Here is a 25,606-nt window from a genome sequence, read left to right on the forward strand (position 1 = left end):
ATAGATATTTCCGCGGACCCCCATCTCAAAACATTTTATACCAGGGACCCCCCAGAAGAAGATGTGTCTCAAAAATGTCCAATACTTTCAAGATTATTATAATTTTTTTCTTCAAAAATAGCAGATGTACAAGCTAACACGAAGTGACACGCTGTGAGCTTGTATGTCTGCTGTTTTTGAATAGCCAACGTATAAATGGAGTAAAATGTATTTTTACTTTTACTTGAGTGATTCAATTTCTTGATAATACACAGCAGCACGATTTGTGAGCTGTTGTGACCGGAGAAGGATGTCTAATGGAATACAACCACCTTAAAAGGTCCTATGACATGTGTTGTATTCCATTAGACAGCCTTCACCTTAAGGACAACTAATCATTGTGTGTATTCCTACTCTGTCTGCACCTAGTGATCTCGGGAAATAAACAGCTAAACAGAGCAACTACTGTTAAATACACTTGAAAGAATTGCTGCTATTTGCAAATGCACAATTCGTATGGCTTTTTTCCCCCCTGTAAGTTACTGTACCATGTAACACAGCTCTGTTTACACATTTCTCTATTCCCATTTAATTGTATACGTAGTTTTAATTTGATTGTTTTGTTCCACTTTTGCTTCGGCAATGTAAAGGTACTTTTGTCAAGCCCCATTGAATTGATACTTTATACTTCTATACTCCACCACATCTCAGAGGCAAATATTGTACCATTTACTCCACATATATTTGACAGCTTTAGTTACTATTAACTTCATAGATTTACATTTTTAATAATTAACCAAATTAAGAATAAAAATCATTTTAAAACAGACGATCTACAAGCTCACAACGTGTTGACGCGTTCTGAGCTTGCAGATCGGTTACTTTTGAATAGCCGAAGTATATAATGCGGCTGAACTGTTTAATGATCAATAATTACAGTCCAATAACATGATAATGACTACTTCTACTTTTGCTACTTTAGGTATAGTTTCATGATAATACTTTTGTACTTTGAATCAAAGTCTTTATAAGTAAGATTCGGAGGGCAAGACCATTACTTGGAATTAAGTATTTTTACACAGTGGTATTGATACTTTTACTTGAGTCCAACATCCGAGTACTTCTTTCACCACTGCTAGACTGTTTCCAGACCATCATCTCTCAACATCTGTGTGTGTGTGTGTGTGTGTGTGTGTAAATCGTTGTGACATCTGGAGGCCATGAAGACGAGGTCTGTCATTAAAATCACAGAGGCTGAGGAGAGACGGGATACAAAACTTCCTATTGTCATGCTGAGGTCATTGTAGAAAAAACAAACAGAGAGAAGGGGAGAGAGAGAGAGAGAGAGAGAGAGAGAGAGAGAGAGAGAGAGAGAGAGAGAGAGAGAGAGAGAGAGAGAGAGAGAGAGAGAGAGAGAGAGAGAGAGAGAGAGAGAGAGAGAGAGAGAGAGAGAGAGAGAGAGAGAGAGAGAGAAACAGACAGACAGAGAGGGAGAGAGGAGAGAGAGACAGAGAGAGAGGGAGAGAGAGAGACAGAGAGACAAGAGCGAGAGAGAGAAAGAGAAGCACGTTTTTCCTGTATGGAGGGTGAAATGTCAGTGTGGTTTTGTTTTGAGGTAAATTATGTCTGCTAAAATTACCTTAAATGCTGTGGAGAGGTTCAGGTTTAATTCAGCTTATAAAGAGAGCTCCACTTAGTCCCAGTGGAGGCTTGTCATTGGCAGACAATAGCTCTCTGTCTGTGCTTGTCACACACATCCCCCCTGGGGGCTTCAGTGTCCCACCACAACCATAAAACACTGCTTCTCAAAGTGGGGTCCAGGACCCCCATGGGTCCTTAAGGGGGTTCCAGGAGGTCCCCATCATCACAATGAGTTAATTTACCATCAGAAATGTAGTTTAACCTCTATAAGTGTTTAAACACTTTAACCCTATTTACATTGGCTATTTGAAAATAGGCGACGTACAAGCTGCGATGAGACACATTGTGAGCTTGTAGATCTGCTATTCTCAAAAGATCTTGGGGAAAAAAAACATGTGAAAAATGTTCTACACGAGCACAACTTCGGCCAAATAGTAGATATGTTACAGGGAAATTGAAGAACCTGGGAAATTGGAGAAGGAGCACTCGTTTTCACCGCCCCCCAAGCAATTCTGTAGAAACAACACTAGAGCCAGGCCACGAGCCAGGCTTCCCAACTAAAGTGCACACACATATATGGCCGCGACCACACACACACACGCGCTCATGCTTTCAATTTAGAAACAACACTAGAGGGAGCCACGAGCCAGGCTTCCCAACTAAAGTGCGCACAAATATATGGCCGCGACCACACACACGCGCTCATGCTTTCAATTTGGTTTATTGAAAGCAGGACTGTTAAGATACTTTTATTACACGGCCTCAAGCTCTGCTGAGTTGGCGCGCCTCCGTCATGGACAATAACTATTATCACGTGTGAGTGTGAACGCGTGTTCAGCGTTCCCCTAGCGTAGCTTCCTGGTTGCTACGTGGGGGGGGAACAACAAAAGACAGGTCCGCGTCGCATCAAAGCCCCGCCCCAAAGCCCCGTGCCTAAAAACGAGCGCTCTGTCTTCAATCTCCCTGGTTCTCCAATCTCCCTGTGACAGATACACTATTTACCAGGTGCACCTTCAGTCCTTCTGGCACATTTAATAAATATCAACTTGGGGGTCCTTGATATGAAAAGGTTTGAGTAACACAGATCTAGGGCAGAGGTTCTCAACCTGTAGGTCAGGACCCCCAGGGGGATCCCCATATGATTTTTGGGGGTCCCCAGATGACAGTCAAGTGACAATTTAAGTACTTTTGAGACCTTTTTAATACCTAAAATAAGACCATTACTGCATCAAAAGTAATCAACGACTATACTATAAAAACTGGTCAACAATGGCCAAATTGTCAAATAGTATAAGAAAGAGGCAAACATTAAAAAAAATTGACGATTACAAGCTCACAACGCCTCGAGCTGCGAGCTTGTAGATCTGCTATTTTCACAATATTTATCTGTGGAACCGAGTCAAACAAAATGTAATGCCTCAACTCCTACAATTCCAAGTGCTTGTCAGGGTGGGGGGTCCCCCGTTCAAATATGATTCTTTTGGGGGTTCGGGTATGGCTCATTTGTGAGTGTTTTTTATTTTTCTTCTAGGCCTGAGATTTCACATCCAGCCTCAACATCTATTCATCAAGTCCTCATTTAGCCACAGCTGTAACCGAGCCAGCCTGCGGCTAAAGCCCTCATCACATCACACCTACTATCAATATGGCAACTTCACTACCGTTTTATAATGTTTCGTGTTGTTTATTTATGTAAGTTATTGCTCTTATGTTGCGTTGTTTTAACTCCATGGCTTCCTATTTTTGTCTTGTAGCACCATGTTTTGAAAGGCGCTTTATAATTACATTTAACTTTAAAGCACTTCTGGGGTCATTTTAACGTCTACTCTGGCATTTATATGCACAAAGACAGTTTTTAAGTTTCTTGATTTCATATGAAGATATTTGATATTAATTTGATCAGACATAACATAACCACCCCCCCCCACACACACACACACACACACACACACACAATAACCACATTCAACCTCTAAGATCATGTTGAACTCATTAGTCAGATCCCAACACTCAAACTGCCATCCTCGAGTCGCTTCCTCCACTTGTGTTGTTTCCACTGCAAGCTTGTACATCCACTAGTTTTGAATAGCAACTGCAAAAATCTAAAATGACGCCGATGCTTTCCCGGTTTTAATGGGGTAGTTCTCAAACTGGGGTCCTTGAGGGGGTTCCAGGGGGTCCCCATCAAAATGGGTTAATATATAGCACCAAAATCTGTTTAACCACTTTAACCCCATTTATAATTTGGCTATTCGAAAATAACTGATCTACAAGCTCAACATGTCACATGTGAGCTTGTTGATCCGTTATCGTTATTGAAAACACACGTCCCCGCTTCTGGTGACTGATATCGTCCTTCTAATTAATTGGGAGACCTTCATTTTTTATTTGTTAATTCATGCATGGACTCCCTGATACATTACAGAAAATATGAAGATAATTTAGCAACTAATGGAAAAATCACAGCCCCCTCACGGACAATATCAGTCACCAGAACCAAGGACGGGTCTTTTCAATAAATCTAACATGGTTAACATGGAGTTTGAATTTGACTAGGCTTATAGGAGGGGGGAGGGGGGGTGTGTCTGATAAAAAATAATCTAAAAACTGGGGTGCACACACAAGCTAAAGTAGTAGACGTTAAAATGACCACAGAAGTGTTTTAAAGTGAAATATCCCTTCAACCCATTCAATCCGGGAACACATCCGTGTCATTTTAAAAGGAGAGATCCGGTAATTTTAGGTTGTATGTTTGATGTGTCGCTAATCACTCACCAACATACAAAGGAACGTTGAATAATTCCAGATCTGCCCCTGCTGTCCATTCTGCAGACCCCTTGCAGCGGCATAATGGGAGAGTGTGTAAGAGTGAAAATCGCCTATTTTAACAAATGCAAAGTCAGTTTTTTTTCTCCTAGTACTCATCGTGGAGTCTCATGATACTCAAACATGCGCTGAATGCCCCTCATGAGCTACCGCTAATGCAGAACGAGATGACGCTGGTTGCTTGTTTCTCTCACAGACGCCAGGTTCTGTGAGAGAAACAAGCAACCAGCGTCATGTCTTTCTGCATTAGCGGTAGCTCATGAGGGACATTCAGCACATGTTTGAGTTGCAAGGGGTCTGCAGAATGGACAACAGGGGCAGATCTGGAATTATTCAACGTTCCTTTGTATGTTGGTGAGTGATTAGCGACACATCAAACATACAACCTAAAATGACCGGATCTCTCCTTTAAGATTTATTTGGCTATTCAAAAATAGCAGATCTACAAGCTCATAGAGCGGCGCCGAGTGTATATATTTTTTCAAGCGAACATTTGTAACTCAAATCTTTGCTTCATGGGGGTCCTGGAACAAAACATTTTGAGATGGGGGTCCGCGGCCAAATACATATCTTAAAATATTTTCTAAATCCTTACAGTAGGTTGCTGTATGTATCAGTGGTGCTCCAACTTTTCCAAGTCAGGGACCCCCAAAAATGATATGTATTTGGCCGCGGACCCCCATTTCAAAATATGTTGTTCCAGGGACCCCCAGAGGCACAGATCGTTAAAATATATTATATATATATATATTCAAAGATTTGCACACATTTTCTACATCAGATCTACAAGCAGATATCTATTTATGAATAGCGATGCCATTTTTAAATAGCCAAAGAAATCTTTTAAATGACACAGATGCATTCCCGGTCTTAATGGATTAATTAATACACAGTTCGTACCAGAGCTTTTACAACAAAACGTCCTTGAACTTTTTCAGACTGGGAGCTGATCTGGGTGACAGTGTTTTGCCCTGGAATCCATCCATACTCCGTTTGTTATCATGTACATTGCACAGAATAGCACACCCATGGCCCACTTTAGATCCCAAACTGCGGTTTATATGAAACAGAATTCAGACAAAAAACAAACAAACACTGCCATGCTTTGAAGAAACACCTGACAACTGCACCACCTTGTTCTAAACTTAGTACACTGACTGCAAAGCCAGGAGTGGCAACTGAACTCTGAGAGACATTTGTACATTCTCAAAGTTTAACACTTCAGCCGTACATTGTACTTTGCCGTACAATGTGTGTCGTTGAGCAAAAATAGCCGATCGATCTAAAAGCTTATTACGTGTCATGATGTGACGCATTTGTTAGGTTGTAGACCTGCTATTTTAGCCACCCGGGGCGGCCGTAGCTTAGTGGATAAGAAGGGGCGGTCTGATATCAGTCTTATATCAGAAGCTGCGAGTTTGTACATCTGCTATTTCTGAATTTTATTTAGAAAAATTTAGATTTTTTTTTTACATATATCTTGTCTTCTGGGGGTCCCTGGCACAACACATTTTCAGATGGGGGTCCGCGGCCATATATATATATATAATGTGGGGGTCTTTGGCACGAAAAAGATCGAGAACAACTGATTTAGAAGGCATTTGTAGAATCGGCCTCAGGCCTTAAACCCATTCAATCCGGGAACGGGAATCTACAAATGTCTTCTAAATCCAGTTTTCTGAAAACCGTATGTTGCTATAATATCAGTGGTTCTCAAACTTTTTCATGTCAAGGACCCCCCAAAATTATATGTATTTGGTCGTGGACCCCAATCTCAAAGTATTTTGTTCCAGGGACCCCCAGAAGCAAAGATTTTAGTTACGAATGTTCACTTTAAAAAATATATATATTCAAAGACTTGCACAAATGTTCAAGATTTTTCAAAAAATAGCAGATCTACAAGCTTGTAGCTCGAGTGCCGCGCTATGAGCTTGTATATCTGCTATTTTTGAATTGCAAGTATAAAATAATGGTTATAGCTAAAAAATCTAAAATGACACAGTATTATGCGTTCCCAGTCTGAATGGGTTAATGGGTTAACAATGCAGCGATGTAAAGTCAAGGGTAAATAATACCCACTCAGAAACCAATTAGGGGGGATTTAAAAGATGCTGTTCAGGTGGTTCTCTGTTGCACTGCAGTGAGACCAACACAGCTGTGTAGATCAGAGGCGGTAAAACAAAGCAACTAGGAAATAAGAAACCTGAGACCAGCTGCACGTTGAGCGCAATTAAGCAGTTTGTTTTGACATTTGGGGAAATCAGGCAGAGCCCTGAACACGCCCAAAACCATGTCTCTCTCCCATCTAAAATGTTTTAGAATGATGCAGAGCCATAGACCATATTCACACGGCGGCCATATTGCCATTAAGTCAATGAAATGCCACCCCAGTTGCCACAGCAACGCAATGTTAAATTCCAAAATGGCCGCCGTGTGAATATGGACTATTGGCACAGAATCTCCTATCTACATATTTAAACAATTCTTTTGTGTTTTTTCAGAAACCCTACTTGATCATACTACAGCGTCACACAAAAGCATCAAATGCTTTTGATCTGCTACTTTTGCTGTTTTTGAATTCTGAAAAGAGGACAGTTTTGGTTTACAACATGTTAACGAATATGCATGTTAAACTCATGGATCAGAATACTGCTGAGAAGCCAGACTGGCGAAGTGGCATCGTTCAGACTAGAGTCCTCCTGAAGTGCCGCCACTGTGATGTGCACGTACTGTGCACGTGCTTACACACCACAGTATGGATTAGCAAGACATCATTAGAGCACTGCTTCTCAAAGTGCGGTCCTTGAGGGGGTTCCACGCTAAATGAGTTAATATACCTTTAAAATCAGTTTAATAAGTTTAACCTATATACATCGGCAATTTTCAACGAATCTTGAAAAGAGTTGAAGACTTTTGAATATTTTTGAAACATTTTAACAACACAAATCTTGTATGGGGTGTGGGGGGGGGCTCCCTGGCACAAAATATTTTCTGATGGGGGTCAGCGGCCAAACACTTTTTGGGGTCTTGACATGAACACGTTTGAGAACCACTGCATTAGAGGGTGCCAACTTACACACGCCAGACTTTTTGGCAAGCGTCATGTTTTAGGGCTACTGGGGGTGGCTATAGACCCCTTAACAGACGTGTCACACTGATAAGAACCAGTATGCGTGCAACCAGTATGCGTGCAACCAGTATGCGTGCAATGAAACCCATTCTATCAGGTCTCACTAGGACGCGCCTCACCAGCTAACACACAAGAGGGGGTTGGGGTGCACTGAAACCAGCGCACCCCAAAACAACAGGTTGGGAATTGATTGCGTGAAACAATCACCTGTGCATCCAGTCTCAATGTTGGTAAACAAATAATTGGTCTATGCGTCTAATTGTTGAGTTGAAGAGTGAGTGTTAAGCTCATAGCGCGGCACCGAGTGCTATGAGCAGTTTGTGTGACATTTGTGAAAATCTTTGAATATATATATTTTTAAAGCGAACATTTGTAACTCAAATCTTTGCTTCTGGAGGTCCCCTGAAACTAAATATTTACAACAATATAAAACTGTTAACACACATTTTTAGAATTGACCTCAGTGTCTTAATGGGTTAAAAGGCCCCAGATTAACTAACCAAGCCAAGTCACAAGACATGGGGGCATTCAGGACAGAGAGGAGAGACTGCATAGCCAGCACAGCTGATATTCATTTCAATTCACTTAATCATACAAACACAAGAGGAACCTCGATCCAAACTCTCTGTAGCTCTGTCCAGTACAAGCACACACCCACCCAACATTACACACACACACGTTCCAAGGCTTCCACAGTTTCACATGTGAGGGTCACTTTTTGTTTACAGTTTATACTTTATAAAGCTTAACATTTATACTCTTTCATACAACTAAGTACAATAAATCAGACTTTAACCACATGAACCCTAGCCTCCCTATTCTGGGGCAAACATTCTGCGAAAATAGCCCAACTACAAGGTGACCTTGTGGAACGGCTATTTTCGGTGAAGGGATTTGGTGTAGAGGGAAATGAAACGAGCCATCAACACACACGTCTAGGGCTTTTTACAGTCAGTTGACAACAAAGCATGTAACAATCGGCCTTTACCTAGAAAGGACAGTTATTAACTAAAAGGAAAATCAACAGGATCGGCAGGTTTGAACTTAAATTACTTTATATAAATTAGCCACAAAATAAACAATTGTCAAAAACAAATGGTAAATAAATAATACGGTTCGGCTTTTAAATAAACTTCTGTCCCTAACTCTTTCCCTAATAAACGAAATAAATAAACAAACAGATAAACAAAAACAGTACTTCTTTCAACAACCCCTTCCCACCCAAATCACAACTTCCCCCGTAAACAATAACCAAAGTCCCCACGTCAGTTACAATATTCAGAGAGCGCGGCACGGACAGTCGCCTACTCGCTGGACAAACAATAGCAAACAATCTCTCTTTAACGTCCGAACGGCCTCTTGTGCAACCACGGTCTCGGGAATGTCTATTGTGTCCTTATATCCAAACGAAAACGTAATCGATCTTCCGCACTGGCGTCCAAATAATAACTAACGTTCGGGCGGGGTACCCCTATAATTTGTAATCCACAAAGAAACTTAGACGCTTGGATTTGCCTCACCGCTGGCCTCGGCTCCTCCCGACTCCAACACCGACCGGCGTCACGTTCACAAACACTACAGCGCTCGTCTCCCACGGCAGCAACGGTAGGCTTCTTCCTCCGCAAGTCCGCTGGGTTCGAATGTTCTTTGTTGTTGGCTGCAGCTTACTATCACGTTTAAAACTTTAACTTAAACTCTGTAATGCTGGCGCCTGTAGGAGATCTCCTCTCTCTCTCTCTTGTTGCTTCTGCTACACAGGTTTGGGTGATCTGAGCTCTGCGCGCACCACACCCTCTATTTGTCAAGTAGAGTGTGGCATCAATCACTCAATCACCCCAGTGATCAGACCCATTACCTCACGTGAATAGGAAATGTTCATATATTTCACAGTGTCCAACATGTCACATATCACACGTATATAATAACATGCATATGGTGGTCAGATGTCACATATCAATCAGACATAGTAACACCCATAGATCAAGCAGATAAATATAATAAATATAATGTGCATTTTGTCACAGTCCCCCCCCCCCCCAGCTGGAAGCTATTTTTCCAAGTCCTCCCAAAGGAGGGGTTGAGGTTGACCACATTAAAACATATTCACTTTTTAACATCCCATTTCACTTGGTAATTTTTTGGGCCTATCTGACTCGTTCTCTAGCTGGACCTGACCATTTCGGGGGCACTAGCTTTGACGAGTTTGCTTCAGATGCTTTTGAAAGTGGGTGCGTTCTCGCCCAGACCAAATCACCCGGTCGGAACTGATCATGTTTCCGCCAGTCCTTACCATATTTGGCTCGTCTAGACTGAGAGACACCCACCCCTCGTGTAATTTCTTTGACCATGGCCCACTTGGTGTTATAGTCAATGGTGACCAGCAGCATGCTGTTCTTTTTCTTACTCCTCGGGAACGGCCCGGCCGAGCCGATCCCCAGGGACTCTCCTGCCTGGTCAGCCTTAGTGGGCGGTAGTAGGGTGGACGGCTTACGATTCTCCGGCCTGCATCGCTGACAAATGTGACACCTCTTGACGTACTCCCACACCTGTCTGCGGACTGTCGGCCACCAGGCCACCTCAAGGACCCGAAGGAGAGTCTTTAGCCGACCTGGATGACCACTCGTGGAGCGGTCATGGAAATATTCCAGGACACAGTGGACCCGGCTGTTGGGCACCACCACCTGATATTTCCGTCCGCCGTCTTTGGATGGTCGCCTTCGGTATAGGACTCCTCGGATTTCCTCATAGCCCACACGATCCGCTCGCTGGTCGGCCTGGTCTAGATGTTCCTGTAGATCTCTTACTCTGGGGTCTGCACCCTGAGCCCTGGCTAGGCCTGCAAGGGTTAACCCCGACGGCCAGCTCTGGATCAGACATTCCACCTCCGGTGGGACGCCTCGGGCTCGGGATCCCAGTGTGACACCATCACCGCCCCTCGATGGTAACCCCGGCACAGCCTCACACATCTGCGCCGACGACGGGTTGGGCGGTGGCTGTGAGGCGCCTTGTCGGTTGATCTTCTTCCAACAGTCGCTGGAGGGCAAGCCATGGGAGGCAATAGTGGGTGGCCCCTGAGATGCACCGGCGGGCTGACGGTAGGGAGTACTGGTGGGACTGCCGTGAGGAGTACGTACTCCACAGAAAGTAATGTCTGGCTTAGGTGGAGTTTGGGACCTTAGGTGTGATGCACCGATTTTTTTCATCTGCGCCACTTCATGATCCCTCCTCTCGTCTCTCCTCATAAAACATTCAGTCACTTCTTTCCTGAGTTGTTCAACCGAGTCTTTGACGAGAGTCTCCATCTCCAGCATCCTGCGAGCTATGTACCCCCTTAGGCTCAGTTCCCTATTAATACCACTCTCCATTGCTTCTTCAAAGTCACCCCTGACCTGCTGTACCTCATTTTTGCAGGTTTGCAACTTGTCCTTTAATGAGGCCAATTGTTGCTGCACTGTGAAATCAGGGCCCTCACTTTTCTCAAAGTAGGCTGTCACCGCTACTACCTGTTTTGCCTTTTCCCCCTGGTGTTCCATAGTACTTTTCCCTTTTTTTCCCCCGTTTTTCCCCGGTTGTGTTTTTTACAGTGTATTTTTTTTTATTTACTTTACCTTTTATGACAATTATTAAATTGTGGCTTTTAGTATTTACTTTTTAACCTGCGATCCCCGTACGGGCCACCACATGTAACAATCGGCCTTTACCTAGAAAGGACAGTTATTAACTAAAAGGAAAATCAACAGGATCGGCAGGTTTGAACTTAAATTACTTTATATAAATTAGCCACAAAATAAACAATTGTCAAAAACAAATGGTAAATAAATAATACGGTTCGGCTTTTAAATAAACTTCTGTCCCTAACTCTTTCCCTAATAAACGAAATAAATAAACAAACAGATAAACAAAAACAGTACTTCTTTCAACAACCCCTTCCCACCCAAATCACAACTTCCCCCGTAAACAATAACCAAAGTCCCCACGTCAGTTACAATATTCAGAGAGCGCGGCACGGACAGTCGCCTACTCGCTGGACAAACAATAGCAAACAATCTCTCTTTAACGTCCGAACGGCCTCTTGTGCAACCACGGTCTCGGGAATGTCTATTGTGTCCTTATATCCAAACGAAAACGTAATCGATCTTCCGCACTGGCGTCCAAATAATAACTAACGTTCGGGCGGGGTACCCCTATAATTTGTAATCCACAAAGAAACTTAGACGCTTGGATTTGCCTCACCGCTGGCCTCGGCTCCTCCCGACTCCAACACCGACCGGCGTCACGTTCACAAACACTACAGCGCTCGTCTCCCACGGCAGCAACGGTAGGCTTCTTCCTCCGCAAGTCCGCTGGGTTCGAATGTTCTTTGTTGTTGGCTGCAGCTTACTATCACGTTTAAAACTTTAACTTAAACTCTGTAATGCTGGCGCCTGTAGGAGATCTCCTCTCTCTCTCTCTTGTTGCTTCTGCTACACAGGTTTGGGTGATCTGAGCTCTGCGCGCACCACACCCTCTATTTGTCAAGTAGAGTGTGGCATCAATCACTCAATCACCCCAGTGATCAGACCCATTACCTCACGTGAATAGGAAATGTTCATATATTTCACAGTGTCCAACATGTCACATATCACACGTATATAATAACATGCATATGGTGGTCAGATGTCACATATCAATCAGACATAGTAACACCCATAGATCAAGCAGATAAATATAATAAATATAATGTGCATTTTGTCACAAGCAGGCGCACTGACAGGCTTCATTTATACCCCGTCGCACCACGGTGATAACGTGCTGTGTTCACTGTTCAGTTCTTGCTGTGATAAATGAGAGTTGACGCTCCGCTATCATGACATTAGAAGGGAGTGTCAGTGTAGGTGTGTGTGTGCTTATACAGATACTATATTGCCGCAGTCAGGCAGAAACCTTGCATCTCCATATTTCAGCTTTTTATGTTTTTTCGATTTACAAGCTCACTTGTAGATTGGCTTTTTTTGAAAAGTGAAAGTTGGTTCAGTCTGTCTGTAGGCATTATAAATGTTGAACCAAAGAAAAGTATGGTCTGTCTGGTGGAAACCTCATATGTCCAAAACTGTAACTTATCAGCATTCAAATTCAAAAACAGCAAAACTAGCAGATCTACAAGCTCAAAAGGCGCCGCGAGTGGATCTGCTACTTTTGATGCGTTTGTGTGACGCTGTACTATGATCAAGTGGGGCGTTAATTTAATGAAAAAACACAAAAAGTTAAAATATGGAGATGAGATTTCTGCCCGACAGCAACGAGTATTAACAACAGCTTGTGACTAAATAATAACTACATTGGATCCATCGGAGCAAAGATTCTTTTTGACATTTTCTGAAAAGTAACAGTTACGAGCATAGAAGGTTTCTGCCCGACAGCGACGATATGTAGCCTGATGGAGCTGTGTGTGTATGTGTGTGTGTGTGTGTGTGTGTGTGTGTGTGTTGGTGCAGGTGTGTGTTGCATGCATGCGACGGCTGCACCTTGCAGATAAGAAGCGATGATGATTGACAGTCTACATGTCAGTGTTTGCTGTGTGGGGATTATGCAGCAGAGAGGAGTTAATGATGACACACGTACACACGCACGTACACACACACATACAAGCGCACGCACACAGGACAGCTTTCAAGACACACACGTTTGTATTTTACAGTATATCCCCTTGGGGAGCTCAAAAGCAATTTTCCGTTAAAAATACCATTTGTACTATTTTTGTGTGTGTCATTTTTCACCTTACCCCTAAACCCTAGATGCCTAATCCTAACCCTGACCCCAACCGGTATCTTTTACTAATTATGACCGTACCTCTAAAACCTGTTTTTGGTCCACACATGGATGACCACACACACACCCCAGCCATTCAAAACATGAGGTAAGTACATAAAATACTGGATACAGTACAATGGAGGCTTTTAGCAGACACTCAGAGCGACCATGCCACTGTGTGTGTGTGTGTGTGTGTGTGTGTGTGAGTAGCAGACACTCAGAGCGAGCCATGGCACTATGAGCAGAGACAGCCGTGATGTGCTGGTCTGTAATTATCAGCTCTTACAGTGACATCCCAGAATGCACTTGGGTTGGTGCTGGTGGCGCCCGCCCACCCGTTCAGAGCACTGAAGTAGAGTGCTTCGGTCTGTCTGTCCGTCCGTCTGTCACCCTCCAAACATTACACTCTGAATGCTTGAGTGTATGTATACACACTTACACATATACTGTATGTATGTCTGTGTTTGTCTGTGTGAGAGAGGGAGAGACATTGACTGACAGAAGGAATTGATATATAACTACCCCACCATACTAGGCTTGTCTGCACCTGTCGAGTACAAATTCCATCAGACAATGGGGGAGCAAAATTTTATCAAACTAATTGATTTAATCAATTATAAATAATTGATCAAAAAATATATCAATTTAGGTGGGGAAAAACAAAAAAATAGCTTGTTTTTTAAACTAGCTGAAATAGCTGATCTAAAAGACATACACACAGGCTTAATTGGTTAACCCATTAACTCATTCACTGCCACTGACGTAAAAAACGTAATTTGTCCCGTTTACCAATCCTGCCACTGACGTAAAAAACGTAATTTAATTTATTTATTTTTATTTTTTATTTTTTATTTTTTGACCCAAAGACCAAGGAGATATGATTGTTTAAAGATCTACACTCCCATCCACTTCCTTGTTAACTTAAAAATTCTGTATCTCGGCTCCTGAGTACTTTTTTTTTTCAATGAAAAATCTCTGGCAGTGGGCAAACGCGGCCAGCAATAATTGTGGCAGTGAATGAGTTAAGACCTGGAACACATCTGTGTCATTTTTTGATTTGAGCTAAAAAGCATTATTTTACACTTTGGCTATTCAAAAATAGCAGATATACAAGCTCATAGCGTGGCACCGAGTGCCGCAGTACGAGCTTGTAGATCTGCTATTTTTGAAAAATCTTGAAAATGTGCGCAAATCATTGATTATTTTAAAGTGAACATTTTAAACTCAAATCTTTGCTTCTGGGGGGGTCCCTGGAACAAAATGTTGAGATGGGGGTCGGCGGCCAAATGCATATCATTTTGGGGGTCCTTTTGACATGATTTTTTTTTAGAACCACTGATATAGAAACATATGTTTTTCAGAATACTGTTGGGATTTAGGACATGTAGAATCGGCTTCAGGTCTTCAGACTAATCGATTTAGTCTATTATACAATTGATTGTAGGTGAATGATGATGACTCAGGGAATTCCAGTATTTCCAAAGTTCCCTCAATATGGTCTAAATCCTGAGTGTTTATTCTATTTAGCAGGATATCTAGATCACTCAACCCACACATCACGTTAGGACTGGCTGGATCACATGGTGCTGCCAAGTGGACTTAACCTAAGATGTGTGTGTTTGCCCACACAACCATTTCTAAATCCACTGCGCGTGAGTGTGTGCGCGCGTGTGTGTGTCCACACAACCATGTCTAAATCCACTCCTCTTACACAGGGCTTGCACAAGGATTTTCTGATGGCTGGAGTCATGCTGAACCACCTGGCAATGCATCCATCTGCCTTACCATCATTTACTCTGTGCGTGTGTGCGCGTGTTACTATACTTGTGAGGACCAAATGTCCCCAAAATTATAGTACCATTTGAGAAATAGACATTGTGAGTACGGAGAGAAATTGTTGTTTTAGGGTTAAAGATTCAGGTTGGCGATAGGGCTAGGAGGGTAGGTTTAGGGGCTGAGGCTGAAGTTGTCTTCGGAATTTCTTGTGTTTGTATCCTGACGTTTCTCTGATGAACATGATGTAGCATGTGTTTTTCCTGTATAACGTCTAATCAAATCTAATCAAATCAAGTCTGATTTATACTTAAATACACGCCGGTATTGTGCACCGAAAATAGAAGATCTACAAGCGCCGTGAGCTTGCAGGTCTGCTATTTTTGGCTTTACGCCTAGGGATAAAAATGGCAAAGAAAAACAGTACAAGTGCATGTCATAAAATCAACATACTAAAATGTTGATGTCTTCACAAGTATAGTAAAACGAGTGTGTATGTGCATGCACAATGCACATCTTCAGTGCGTCAGCAGAGCACCTCACTGCTCTCTGCATGATCTCTCTTTGGATTGGATTTAAAAGTCTCAGAGTGCTACCAAAGCATACAAACACTGTCCTTTCACCCCTCAGTGTGTGTGTGTGTGTGTGTGTGTGTGTGTGTGTGTGTGTGTGTGTGTGTGTGTGTGTGTGTGTGTGTGGGTGGGGGTGTGGGTGTGTGTGTGTGTGTGTGCGTGCGTGCGTGCGTGCGTGCATGTGTGAGTCCATGCCTGCCTCTAGACAGGTTAAAAAGGGAACAGGGGGTTACCCTGTGCTTTGCTCTGAACTCAAGTCAGCACAAAGTTAAGCGTGAGGATATATAAGCACTGGAGCATCACACAGGTCTGTCTGCTGTCACTGCCAGGCTTCCTGCACTGCAAAACTGTCTACTTCTACACATTTTACTAGTGTGCATACACATACAGTAGTCCAATGGGAAATGCTATGAGGTCAACCACACAACCTGTGTCACACATATAGGGCTGTCACTGTCATGGAATTTTCTTTGACAATTAATTGTCGTACAGAAAATTGTGTATAACGATTTAATTGTGTTTTTCCCATTGAACATTGGAACATATAAATTACATTTCTGTTGGCTTTGTAAACAAATTGCACAGGGCAAATATGACAAACGTGAATATACAAAGAAACGACTGACAATGACCGATACCAATAATTCAAATAAATTATGTACTCTTCAAAATAGGTCATATTGAATCATTTTATACTCTACTAAAAGTAGTGGATTTCACTATTTCCACTGTTTTTGAAAATGTTTAAAAAAAATAAATAATTGGAAACGATTATGACGATTATGCAAAATAATGGCGATTAACTTAAATAATTGCGATTATTGTCGCAAGTCGAAAATAGCCAAACTACAAGGGGATCTACAGGCTCGATCTACAATGATCTATTTTCGGCTTTTTCCTGAACTGGGGCGGTCATCATATCTGAATGGGTAGAGAGGCCGCCTGGGAAACAAAGTCAAGTTTCGATTCCCAGCCATGGTGAGGTGTGTCCCTGAGCAAGACACTCAACCCCTATCTACCCCCTCAGTCTGACCACTTCAGAAGCACTCAGCTGGGTGAAGCTGAAAAGTGAATTTCCCTCACGGGATGAAATGAGTCTAATTATTCATTATTAACTCGCATTCCTTCATGCCATTCTTCAGCGACTATCAACTCTCCCCAATGAGTCCCATTCTCATCTAATCAAGCATTACATTTATCTAAATCTGCAACAGCCTGCGGTCTGTGTCTGTCCATATATGTTCCCTGAAGCGAGGCATTCTCTGTGTGTTCATATACGTTCATATACCTTCCCTGAAGCGCGGAGGAGGCGATGAGGCCATTTGATTTGTCTGAGATGCACGGTGCTTAGGCGCAGCAATTATGTGCCATTGTTGCTGCGGTTACGCTGCTATATTGAGGCGCTTGTGACTTGTGCCACCTCAGCTGGAAGCCAGCGGGGGCGGTTTTGTTTTTTCCTTCTTTCAGGAGCGGCAGGCGTGTCCTTGCCTGGCTTTAAGTGGGTACCGGAGCATAGCTAAAACCTCACCAGCGTTTGGCCTGACACACACACATTCGTATTACTATACTTGTGAGGACATCAGCGTATTAGGACAGTGATTTTATGATCTTTTTTTCCTCTTTTGCCGTTTTTTTCCCCAAATGTAATGGTAACCCTAAAGCCATAAATAGCCGATCTACAAGCTCAAAAGCTTGCTGTGAGCTAGTAGATCGACTGTTTTCGGTCGAAGACACCGGCAACTTAAGTAGTAAATCAGGCATAACTCTTATGCCTAATCCTTAACCCCAACCTGAATAAAAAAAGTGAAACAAACATTTCTCTTGTGAGGACCAGGAAAATTTTCCTCACAATGTCTGTCTAAAATTTTAACTAGTTGTGGGGACACTGTATAGTAACACACACGGTCTCTTTCTGCTCTACAATCTACAAAGTGCCAAGGTCAGTGGATTAGCATGCATGAGAGAAAGCGCACAATGTCTCCTGAAAGTGTGTGTGTGTGCGCACGCGCGCGTGTGTGCGCACAGTGGGCACGCACTGCACGCTCGGTTTGCTGGTCTCGCTCCAAGGAGCGTTTTGATTTATTAGTGTGAATGCAGTGACATTGAAAGCATTCCTTCCTGTTGACCTGTTTTTAAACTTACCACAGATATGATGAGGTGTCACACTACATAGCATTTATATTCCATGTTATTGTTTGGAAAATCATTGCAGGCCATACCCTTGCTTTGGTATTTTTACTAGCGCTCCACTGTGTATATCTGAAGAAGCTTGAAATACATTACAGCCTTAAAGTTGTAAGCCTCCTGCACAAACTGCCGGAATGTTTACCACTGACCTAATAGTACCTGCATGCCTGCTTGCTCTGGGGAGAAATTTAATTTGTGTCCAACCAGAAACAGGATTGTGTCAGACTCAAAGGTCATGTCTAACCAAGACACAGGATCTAAATGTCTCAATAGAAGAGCAGGGAGACCAAAAACAACCACTTTATTCACCACAAGAACATACATAATTCAGCTTTAAAGCCGCAAACAGGAACTTATTTGAATGAATAAAAGGTTATTTTAACCAATCGGTATGGATGAATATGTTAAATGTGCTGTAAGCGATATTGTTTGTTAAAATAAGTGTTCAATAGCTCTGTATTAGAGTTTGTTCTGTAACAGGGTTGACAGGTCTCTCTGTCTGTCCAGCTCTTTAGAAATCAGAAAATACATTTTCAGTCATACAGGATATGGGTTAAACAAGTGAAATTGGAAGTAAGGACACAAAAAAGCAAACAAAACAACAACATTGGAACTGGAACACAAGCTGATTATCTCTCCCGATGACAATTGTAACCCACCTGAAATTTTATTTTCTGTTTACAAAAGAGCTGGAGAAACGGGGAGGGCCCCGTCTCACTTACAGCACCTTTAACTCAAGACACATATTAGCCTATATGTCCAGGGAGACATTTGAAGCAGTGGTGGTTCTGATATGGGAAGCCTGACTTCTATGTTAAACTTCTAGGCTGTGAACTGAGCTACGGTATGGACAGAACAATGTGGACGTTGCCTCCTGCCTCGTGCACTGTATACCACGATCTATTGGGGCCGTTTCTCTCTCGCCCGTAGTAAGAAGAGCCATAATGAAAAGCAGAAGTGAAGTGCCCTGCCTTACTGCAACGACCACAAAAGCTCCACTCATTACACATGGTAGATTAACTCGCTCATACTCGCTCATTAGGGAGAGGAGAAGGAGAGAGAGACAGAGAGACAGAGAGAGAGAGACATGGAGAGAAAGAGGAGATGTCTTTCCAGGAAAAAGGTTATGGAGAAAGAAGGGACCACTCTCACAGTAAAATGGGGTCCCCACCCTCCTCATGTTCTTGTGGACTATACAAACCGACATTCAGGTTTCAGGGGTCCCCACCCCCCTCATGTTCTTGTGGACTATTTAAACCGCTATGCAGGTTTAAGGGGTCTTGAGGTCCCCACACTTTGCATGTTTGAGTGTCCGTCGCCTGGCAATGGCATTCAATTGAAGACTGCTGTGTACCCGTATACAAGATGTAACAATATAAGTCTTGAACCTTGAATTGATCATACAGTGGAGGATACAGTGGCAGTGTGTTAGTTAGCGCAGTGGTTCCCAACCTTTTTTCCTTGCAGTGGGGGGCTCTAAGGATTAAGGAACATCTGAGGGAAGGCTGAGGCCCACCACATGTGCACACACACCCACGAACAGACTTTTGTCTTTCAGACATGTTAACCACCTCTAACCAGATCTATACAATTCCTGTACGACAAATAGCTAAAATACATGCTCACATGTCAAATCGCTACGCGTTGTGAGGTTGTAGATTGGCTACGTTTGCTATTTTTGAAACGTGTAGTTTTTTTTTTTTTTTTTAATAAAACAAAAATCTCAAAAATGTTTGGAAGAGTTTGATTTTTTTTTTGAATGTTTTAACACAAATCTTCTCTTCTGGGGGTATTTTTGAAACGTGTTGAATTCTTTTTTTAAATAAAAAAAAACATTTTCAGATGCGGGGGGGGGGGGGGTCCTTGACACAAAAAAAGTTTGTGCTGGAGTGTAGATGTTATGATCATGATGCTGTGCATGGATTGCAGTAGGCCATGTGTTGTGTTGTCGGCTGAAAGCTGAGAAAAACAATCCTTCACTCACTTTAATCTGAGCAAGAAATGCCAAGTTCAGACATGTTGTGATTACACCCACTGTACACACTCACCTACTGTAAATACACACAGCAGTTGTATACACTCTCTACCTACTGTAAATACATACAGGACACTACTAAAAACACTGTAGACTGTAACACACTCACCTACTGTAAATACACACAGCAGTTGTATACACTCTACCAACTGTAAATACATACAGGACACTACTAAAAACACTGTAGACTGTACGCTCACCTACTGTAAATACATACAGTACTACAATACCAAGAACACTGTACACACTCACATACTGTAAATACATACAGTACTAGAGTACCAAGTACTCTGTATACACTCACCTACTGTAAATACATACAGGACACTGCTAAAAGCACTGTACACACTCACCTAATGTAAATACATATAGGACTACAGTAACAGACAAAAACAGCCCTGGTTCTTGCAGCAGAATGGACATAGTGGTTTAAATCAGTGGTTCTCAAATGATGTGTGGAGGAACACTGGTGTGCCATGACACAAGTCCAGGTGTGACAACACATTACTATTATTGCAATGTACGACTAAACAAAAATGTATGAATTATATATGACTACACAAGAGCTTTGGTGTGCCTTGTACACAGAAAGTTTGAAAAGCACTGGCCTAAATGATGACATTTGCATAAAACACTAATGATGTCATGGTACACTACAAAGCTGTCCAAATGATAATAATAATAATTGCAATATGGTATGCCAAGACCATGGTTATGTCTTTGTTGACACAGAATGACTATAAATCAGTTTTCTCTGCAAAGCCACATGTCAACAGCTGCCTTGTTTATCAAACTCCCACAATGCATCAGTCAAAGCTGTTAGCCTGTTGAGCGTAAACAAGTAGTAGAGGAAGACCAGTGTCGTGTTTTTAAATTACTCATAATGCCTAACCCAAGGTTAGAGTAATGAGCAGTGTGTGTGTGTGTGTGTGTGTGTGTGTGTGTGTGTGTGTGTGTGTGTGTGGCGCCTACATGCATGCGTGCGTGTACATGTGCGTGTAATAATTAGACATAATGATGACATTAGGTGTTAAAACAGTCTACATCCCTGGCAGCCATGGCCATGAATTAGCGGGTAAAGTTATTGGACAAACCATTGGACTCAGATAAGCATACAATATTATGTTCTCTAATGGCAAATGGCAACAGGCAGCAACAGCGCTTCTGTGGGTTTCAGGGTGTGAAAGAAAGTCACTTTGGGCATTTGATGTGAATGCACCACAATGCAGGTATTAGGTCTGCTATTTTTTTACTTTTAAAAAATGGGCTCCTATATAAGTCCATTCAACTTTAAACTCGACTACTTCTTGTTATTATTATTATTTAATTAAAAAATGTAAGCGGAAATCTAAAAGTAATCGATAAATGAAGGGTGCCTCATGGATTAGAAGCACAATATCAGTCACCAGAATCGGGGATGTGTGTTTTAAATGAGTCTAATGAGTAGTTCAATGGGTTTATATAGGAAGCGTGACGAATACAATTCATGTCAAATATCTAAATATTGAGTGGGGTACACACAAAAACCCCAAGTAGATGTTAAAATTACCCCAGAAGTGTTTTAAAGTGAAATATCCATTTAACCACTTAAACCCCAGCATCCGTATTCTGGGGAAAACATTTCCAGAAAATAGCAGATCGACAAGCTTGTCAATCTGCTATTTTCAGCGAAGATATTTGATGTAGAGCGAAAAACAGAACAGAGAACATACACTCTGAGGGACTCCGCTCAACAATGTATGGGGTTTAAGTGGTTAAGTAGTCAGATGTTGTGCCAAGCTCATATCAGTCCATGTTTTTCTATCCAACAGCCTCAGGGCACAACACTGTAAACACTTTTAAACACTGTAAATTCTTTCATTAGACAGCTTGGCAGCTGCCACCACAACATAGCATCTAGAATATTAATCTGTCATTAAAAGTCCCCAGGGTGCAACGTTTAAATTGCATGTATTTATGCCAACTTATTGATAAATTGTGGTCGCACTGTGCTTCCGTGCATGTACACTGTATGCAGTAGATTTCCTCTACTTTGGAAACATTTCAAAAGTGAAAGTGGTCAAGAGTGTCTGTGAATTTCAATTTTTATAGATATTCAACCAACAACAAGAGCTTGTGAGTTGTGACTAAATAAAGTAAATAACTTTGGATCAACTGGAACACAGGTTCTTTTTTCCATTGTCTCAAAATGACATACAACCACAATGGAAACAATGGAAACAAGTCCCCAGGACTTTTTTGTCTCATCCTTTTAGCTTTAATGTCTTACTGTGCCACCACGTGCCGCTTACATTTCCGACTAATAAAGTATTCAATGAATCAATCAAAGGTTTTGGACATAAGGTTTCCACCATTATGTGACAGTGTTTCTCAGACTCTTTCATTTCAAGGACCCCCTTTGACATGCATTAGGCCACGGACCCCCATTTGATAACTTTTTCTTTTTTTTGTCAATCTCTGGAAAGGATCACAATGGAAACAAGCCCCTTTTTAGCATAACCTTTGACTGTACTACCAGTACAGTTATTAATCATGCTAAAAAAGTATTCAATCAATCAATCAATGAAGTTGGGACCCCAATTGACTGTATAATGCCGATTGAAAATGTACAAATGGTACCAAATGGACCCATAACGGTCCATTTGGTTCCTAACTATCAATCATTTAGTGGTCCCCCCAAGGATTTAGTGGTCCCCCCCAACCCCAGTGGTCCCCCCAAGGACCACTGGGGTTCTACAGGCCCCACGTTGAGAACCAGTGTATTATGACACACACACAGGGCTGACCCTTCCCTGTGTTGGGTTCAGAACCTTTCAGTGTGAACAGACCTTGCATGGACGTACTGTTGCTGTTAAAACACGACTCCATCGCCTGTCTGACTTACTGTACGGGAAGCTGATACGAGGCGTGACATCATCCTCACTGGCCGTCAGTGATTGGAGAAGGCAGCTGGCCAATAGCAGCGCGGCGCCCAGAGAACAGCGGACGGCTGTAGCTGACGTCCACATGGTGGTGGTGAAGCCGTCACACGGACATACACAAACACACACACTGTTCCGCTCAGGACTCCTTGGAATTCATGAAGCTCTTTTTCAATACACACTGTTTATCTTCTGGCTCCTGTCCTCCTGTGGGTAAGGGGGTGGGGGGGTGTTCTCCCCCTACAGTCCTTACAGGCTGTTACAGTACTTGTAAGACAAAGAGCAGAGTGATCTTCCACGAATGGACCGTCACTGAACCCCGACCATCATTGGAGACCTGTGCAGAGAGGAGAAAAGAATGATTAGCCCGGGGTTGATCCAAGAATAATGTTTGAAAGACACATCCATACCAAAGTTCTTTACTGTAGCGTTTCTCAAATAAGGGTATGTGGAGGTACTACACGTGGTACATGAGAAAGTGGAAAATGGAAATGAAATATATTTCATTATTGTTAAAAGATTAACAAATGCTGTGAAACATTCTCTAGTCTAGAAGCACTAATTTCAACTCTGTCACTCCATTTCTTATTGTGATTTGATTCTTCAAAAGGTGGGTTATCATTCATTCAAAGCATCATGTGCTAGAGTCTATGGTTTCCTCTTCCAGAAGATTCTAAGCGAAATGTTGTAGTCGGATAAAGGGGGGACTTGGATCCAGAAATGAGGGGAAGTGTGTACTGACCAAAGCAGTTTGAAAACCACTGCTTTATTGGTTATCACATACTAGGGGTGTAACGGTACACTCATAACGAACAGTTTCGCTACAGGGTGTTCGGTACAGCTGTGTACCAAACGAGTGCAATGTGACACGTTGTGAGCTTGTAGATCAGCTATTTTTGCAATGAATGTAGGTGTGCCTTAACTTGCCAATTATTTTTACCCCTTTAATCTCTGCAAATATACTGTAGTTCCCCAACACATTTCGGTTTGACATTGCTATTGTACCCTACTGGCTCACGTGCCTGTGAGGAGCCCCCACTGGGAAGACTTAGTGCTCAACATTCCCGGCTGACAGGCTCCGCCACCCCAACCCGTAGGAGTACGTGCAGTGACACATATCACCCTCCCCACACCACTTCCCTCCCTCAAGCACAGCCAATTGGGTTCGTATAGATGCTCGGCCAAACCAGATGCACCACATTGGATTCGAACCCTTAGACTATGCGGTGGTGGGGTGCCTTGACATTTTCACTTGCCCATTGCCTTGACCACAAAATGTTTCAAATGTTTTCAAACCTATAGTATTTGATGAAATAACATAGTAGTTATCTAAAGAACATACTTCAATCCAACTTCAGTCCAACAAATACTGACATTTCTTAAGCTTCTTACGGCCCAAATAGTGGGCCAAATGCCAACATAACAAAAACAAATATTGATGTTCACCCTGTCACCACTCTGCCATGGAAACAAACAAATATGACCACTCAGACCATCAAACAGCAGACTCAACGAACTCACACATCATACGGTATCATGGGGTAAAACCACGCAGGGTTATGGCCAGAGCACACATCTAATTTGCTCTCTGGGAGATAAAAGCCATTTTCATTTTGTACCCCTGCATTTAATTAAGCTGTCATCAGCGTACAGAGAGAGAGAGAGAGAGAGGGAGAGAGGAGAGAGAGATCTCCACGAAGATGACATGGGAGTTTGGCTTCCATTTTGCGGCGACGTGGGGAAGCAAAATGAAAGAGAGGCTGACTCAAAGACGACTCTGTAATTTATCTGAGGACGCACAGCGAACGCAGCTGCTGCCTTGATTTTATTGGCTTTAATGTGAGTCTGCAGCAATGGTTCCAGCGATATCGTTGCTGTCGGGCAGAAACCTTGTATCTCCATATTTCAACTTTTCATGTTTTTCTTTCATAAATTAATGTATGTACTTCGTAATACAAATGTCGCAAAAAAGCAGTGAAAATAGCCAATCTACAAGCTGTGTGATGCGTTGTGAGCTTTTGGCATTTAAAAATAATTTTGAACGTGGAATTGAAAGTGGTTTATATTATCTGTGGGTTTTAAAACTATTGAACCAATGAAAAGTAATAACAAGAGCTTAAGTTGTGACTAGATTGTATCAATTGTAACACAGCATTATTTTTGACAATTCCTGAAAAGTCATATTTTTGGATATACAAGGTTTTCACCCAACCGCGACAATGCATAAATGATATGCTGAGTTCAGCAATTTTATTTTAATATGTAAATGCTCCTAGTTCTTGGGGGAAGAAAACATCAAATAGTGTAGCTGCTAAGGAGCAGCACCTGTTCCGACTCTCTGTGTGTGTGCCAGACATTTTCTCTATAGGTCTTCCAACCATCATAAACGTCTCAACGTAGTCTAAAGCAGGATCGTCTGCGTATAGCAGCTCTGGAACAGATCAGAGAACAGGTATACACCACTTCAAATACGCAGTGGTGGACAGTAATGAAGTTACTTCAGTACTGTACTTTGGTAACTTGAGTACTTTGTCCACCACTGCAAATAAGTAAAGGCAAAGTTATTGCAGAGGCCTGACAAACCTGAGTGGGTGGGTATTTAAAGGTAAAAACCTTGTTTGATTATCCTGTTCTCATCTTACCCCGTTGTAACCGATGCCGGAGTGCTCCGTTCAGCGGCCATGCTGCAGTCGGTGACACATAGCACAGCTCGTTAACGTAAACACAGGGAGAGCACATGGCGTTTCTGGGT

General features: G+C 42.4%; 1 protein-coding gene across 2 annotated transcripts in view; it reads right to left on the reverse strand.

Annotated features, from left to right (window-relative positions):
• LOC308084451 (semaphorin-4B-like) overlaps window positions 1-25,606 on the reverse strand; it is a 90,627-nt gene that overhangs the window by 39,187 nt on the left and 25,834 nt on the right. For both annotated transcript variants that reach the window (XR_013933088.1, XM_080427111.1), the window contains exon 2: window positions 22,818-23,191. Coding sequence is in view for 1 of the 2 variants with exons in the window: in XM_080427111.1 (XP_080283237.1) it covers window positions 22,818-22,941 (124 nt within the window). In the remaining variant the exon portion in view is untranslated. The remainder of the gene's footprint in view (window positions 1-22,817; window positions 23,192-25,606) is intronic.

This window comes from Gymnoscopelus braueri, assembly GCF_963280865.1.
Source record: "Gymnoscopelus braueri genome assembly, chromosome: 1".
Classification (NCBI taxonomy): domain Eukaryota; kingdom Metazoa; phylum Chordata; class Actinopteri; order Myctophiformes; family Myctophidae; genus Gymnoscopelus; species Gymnoscopelus braueri.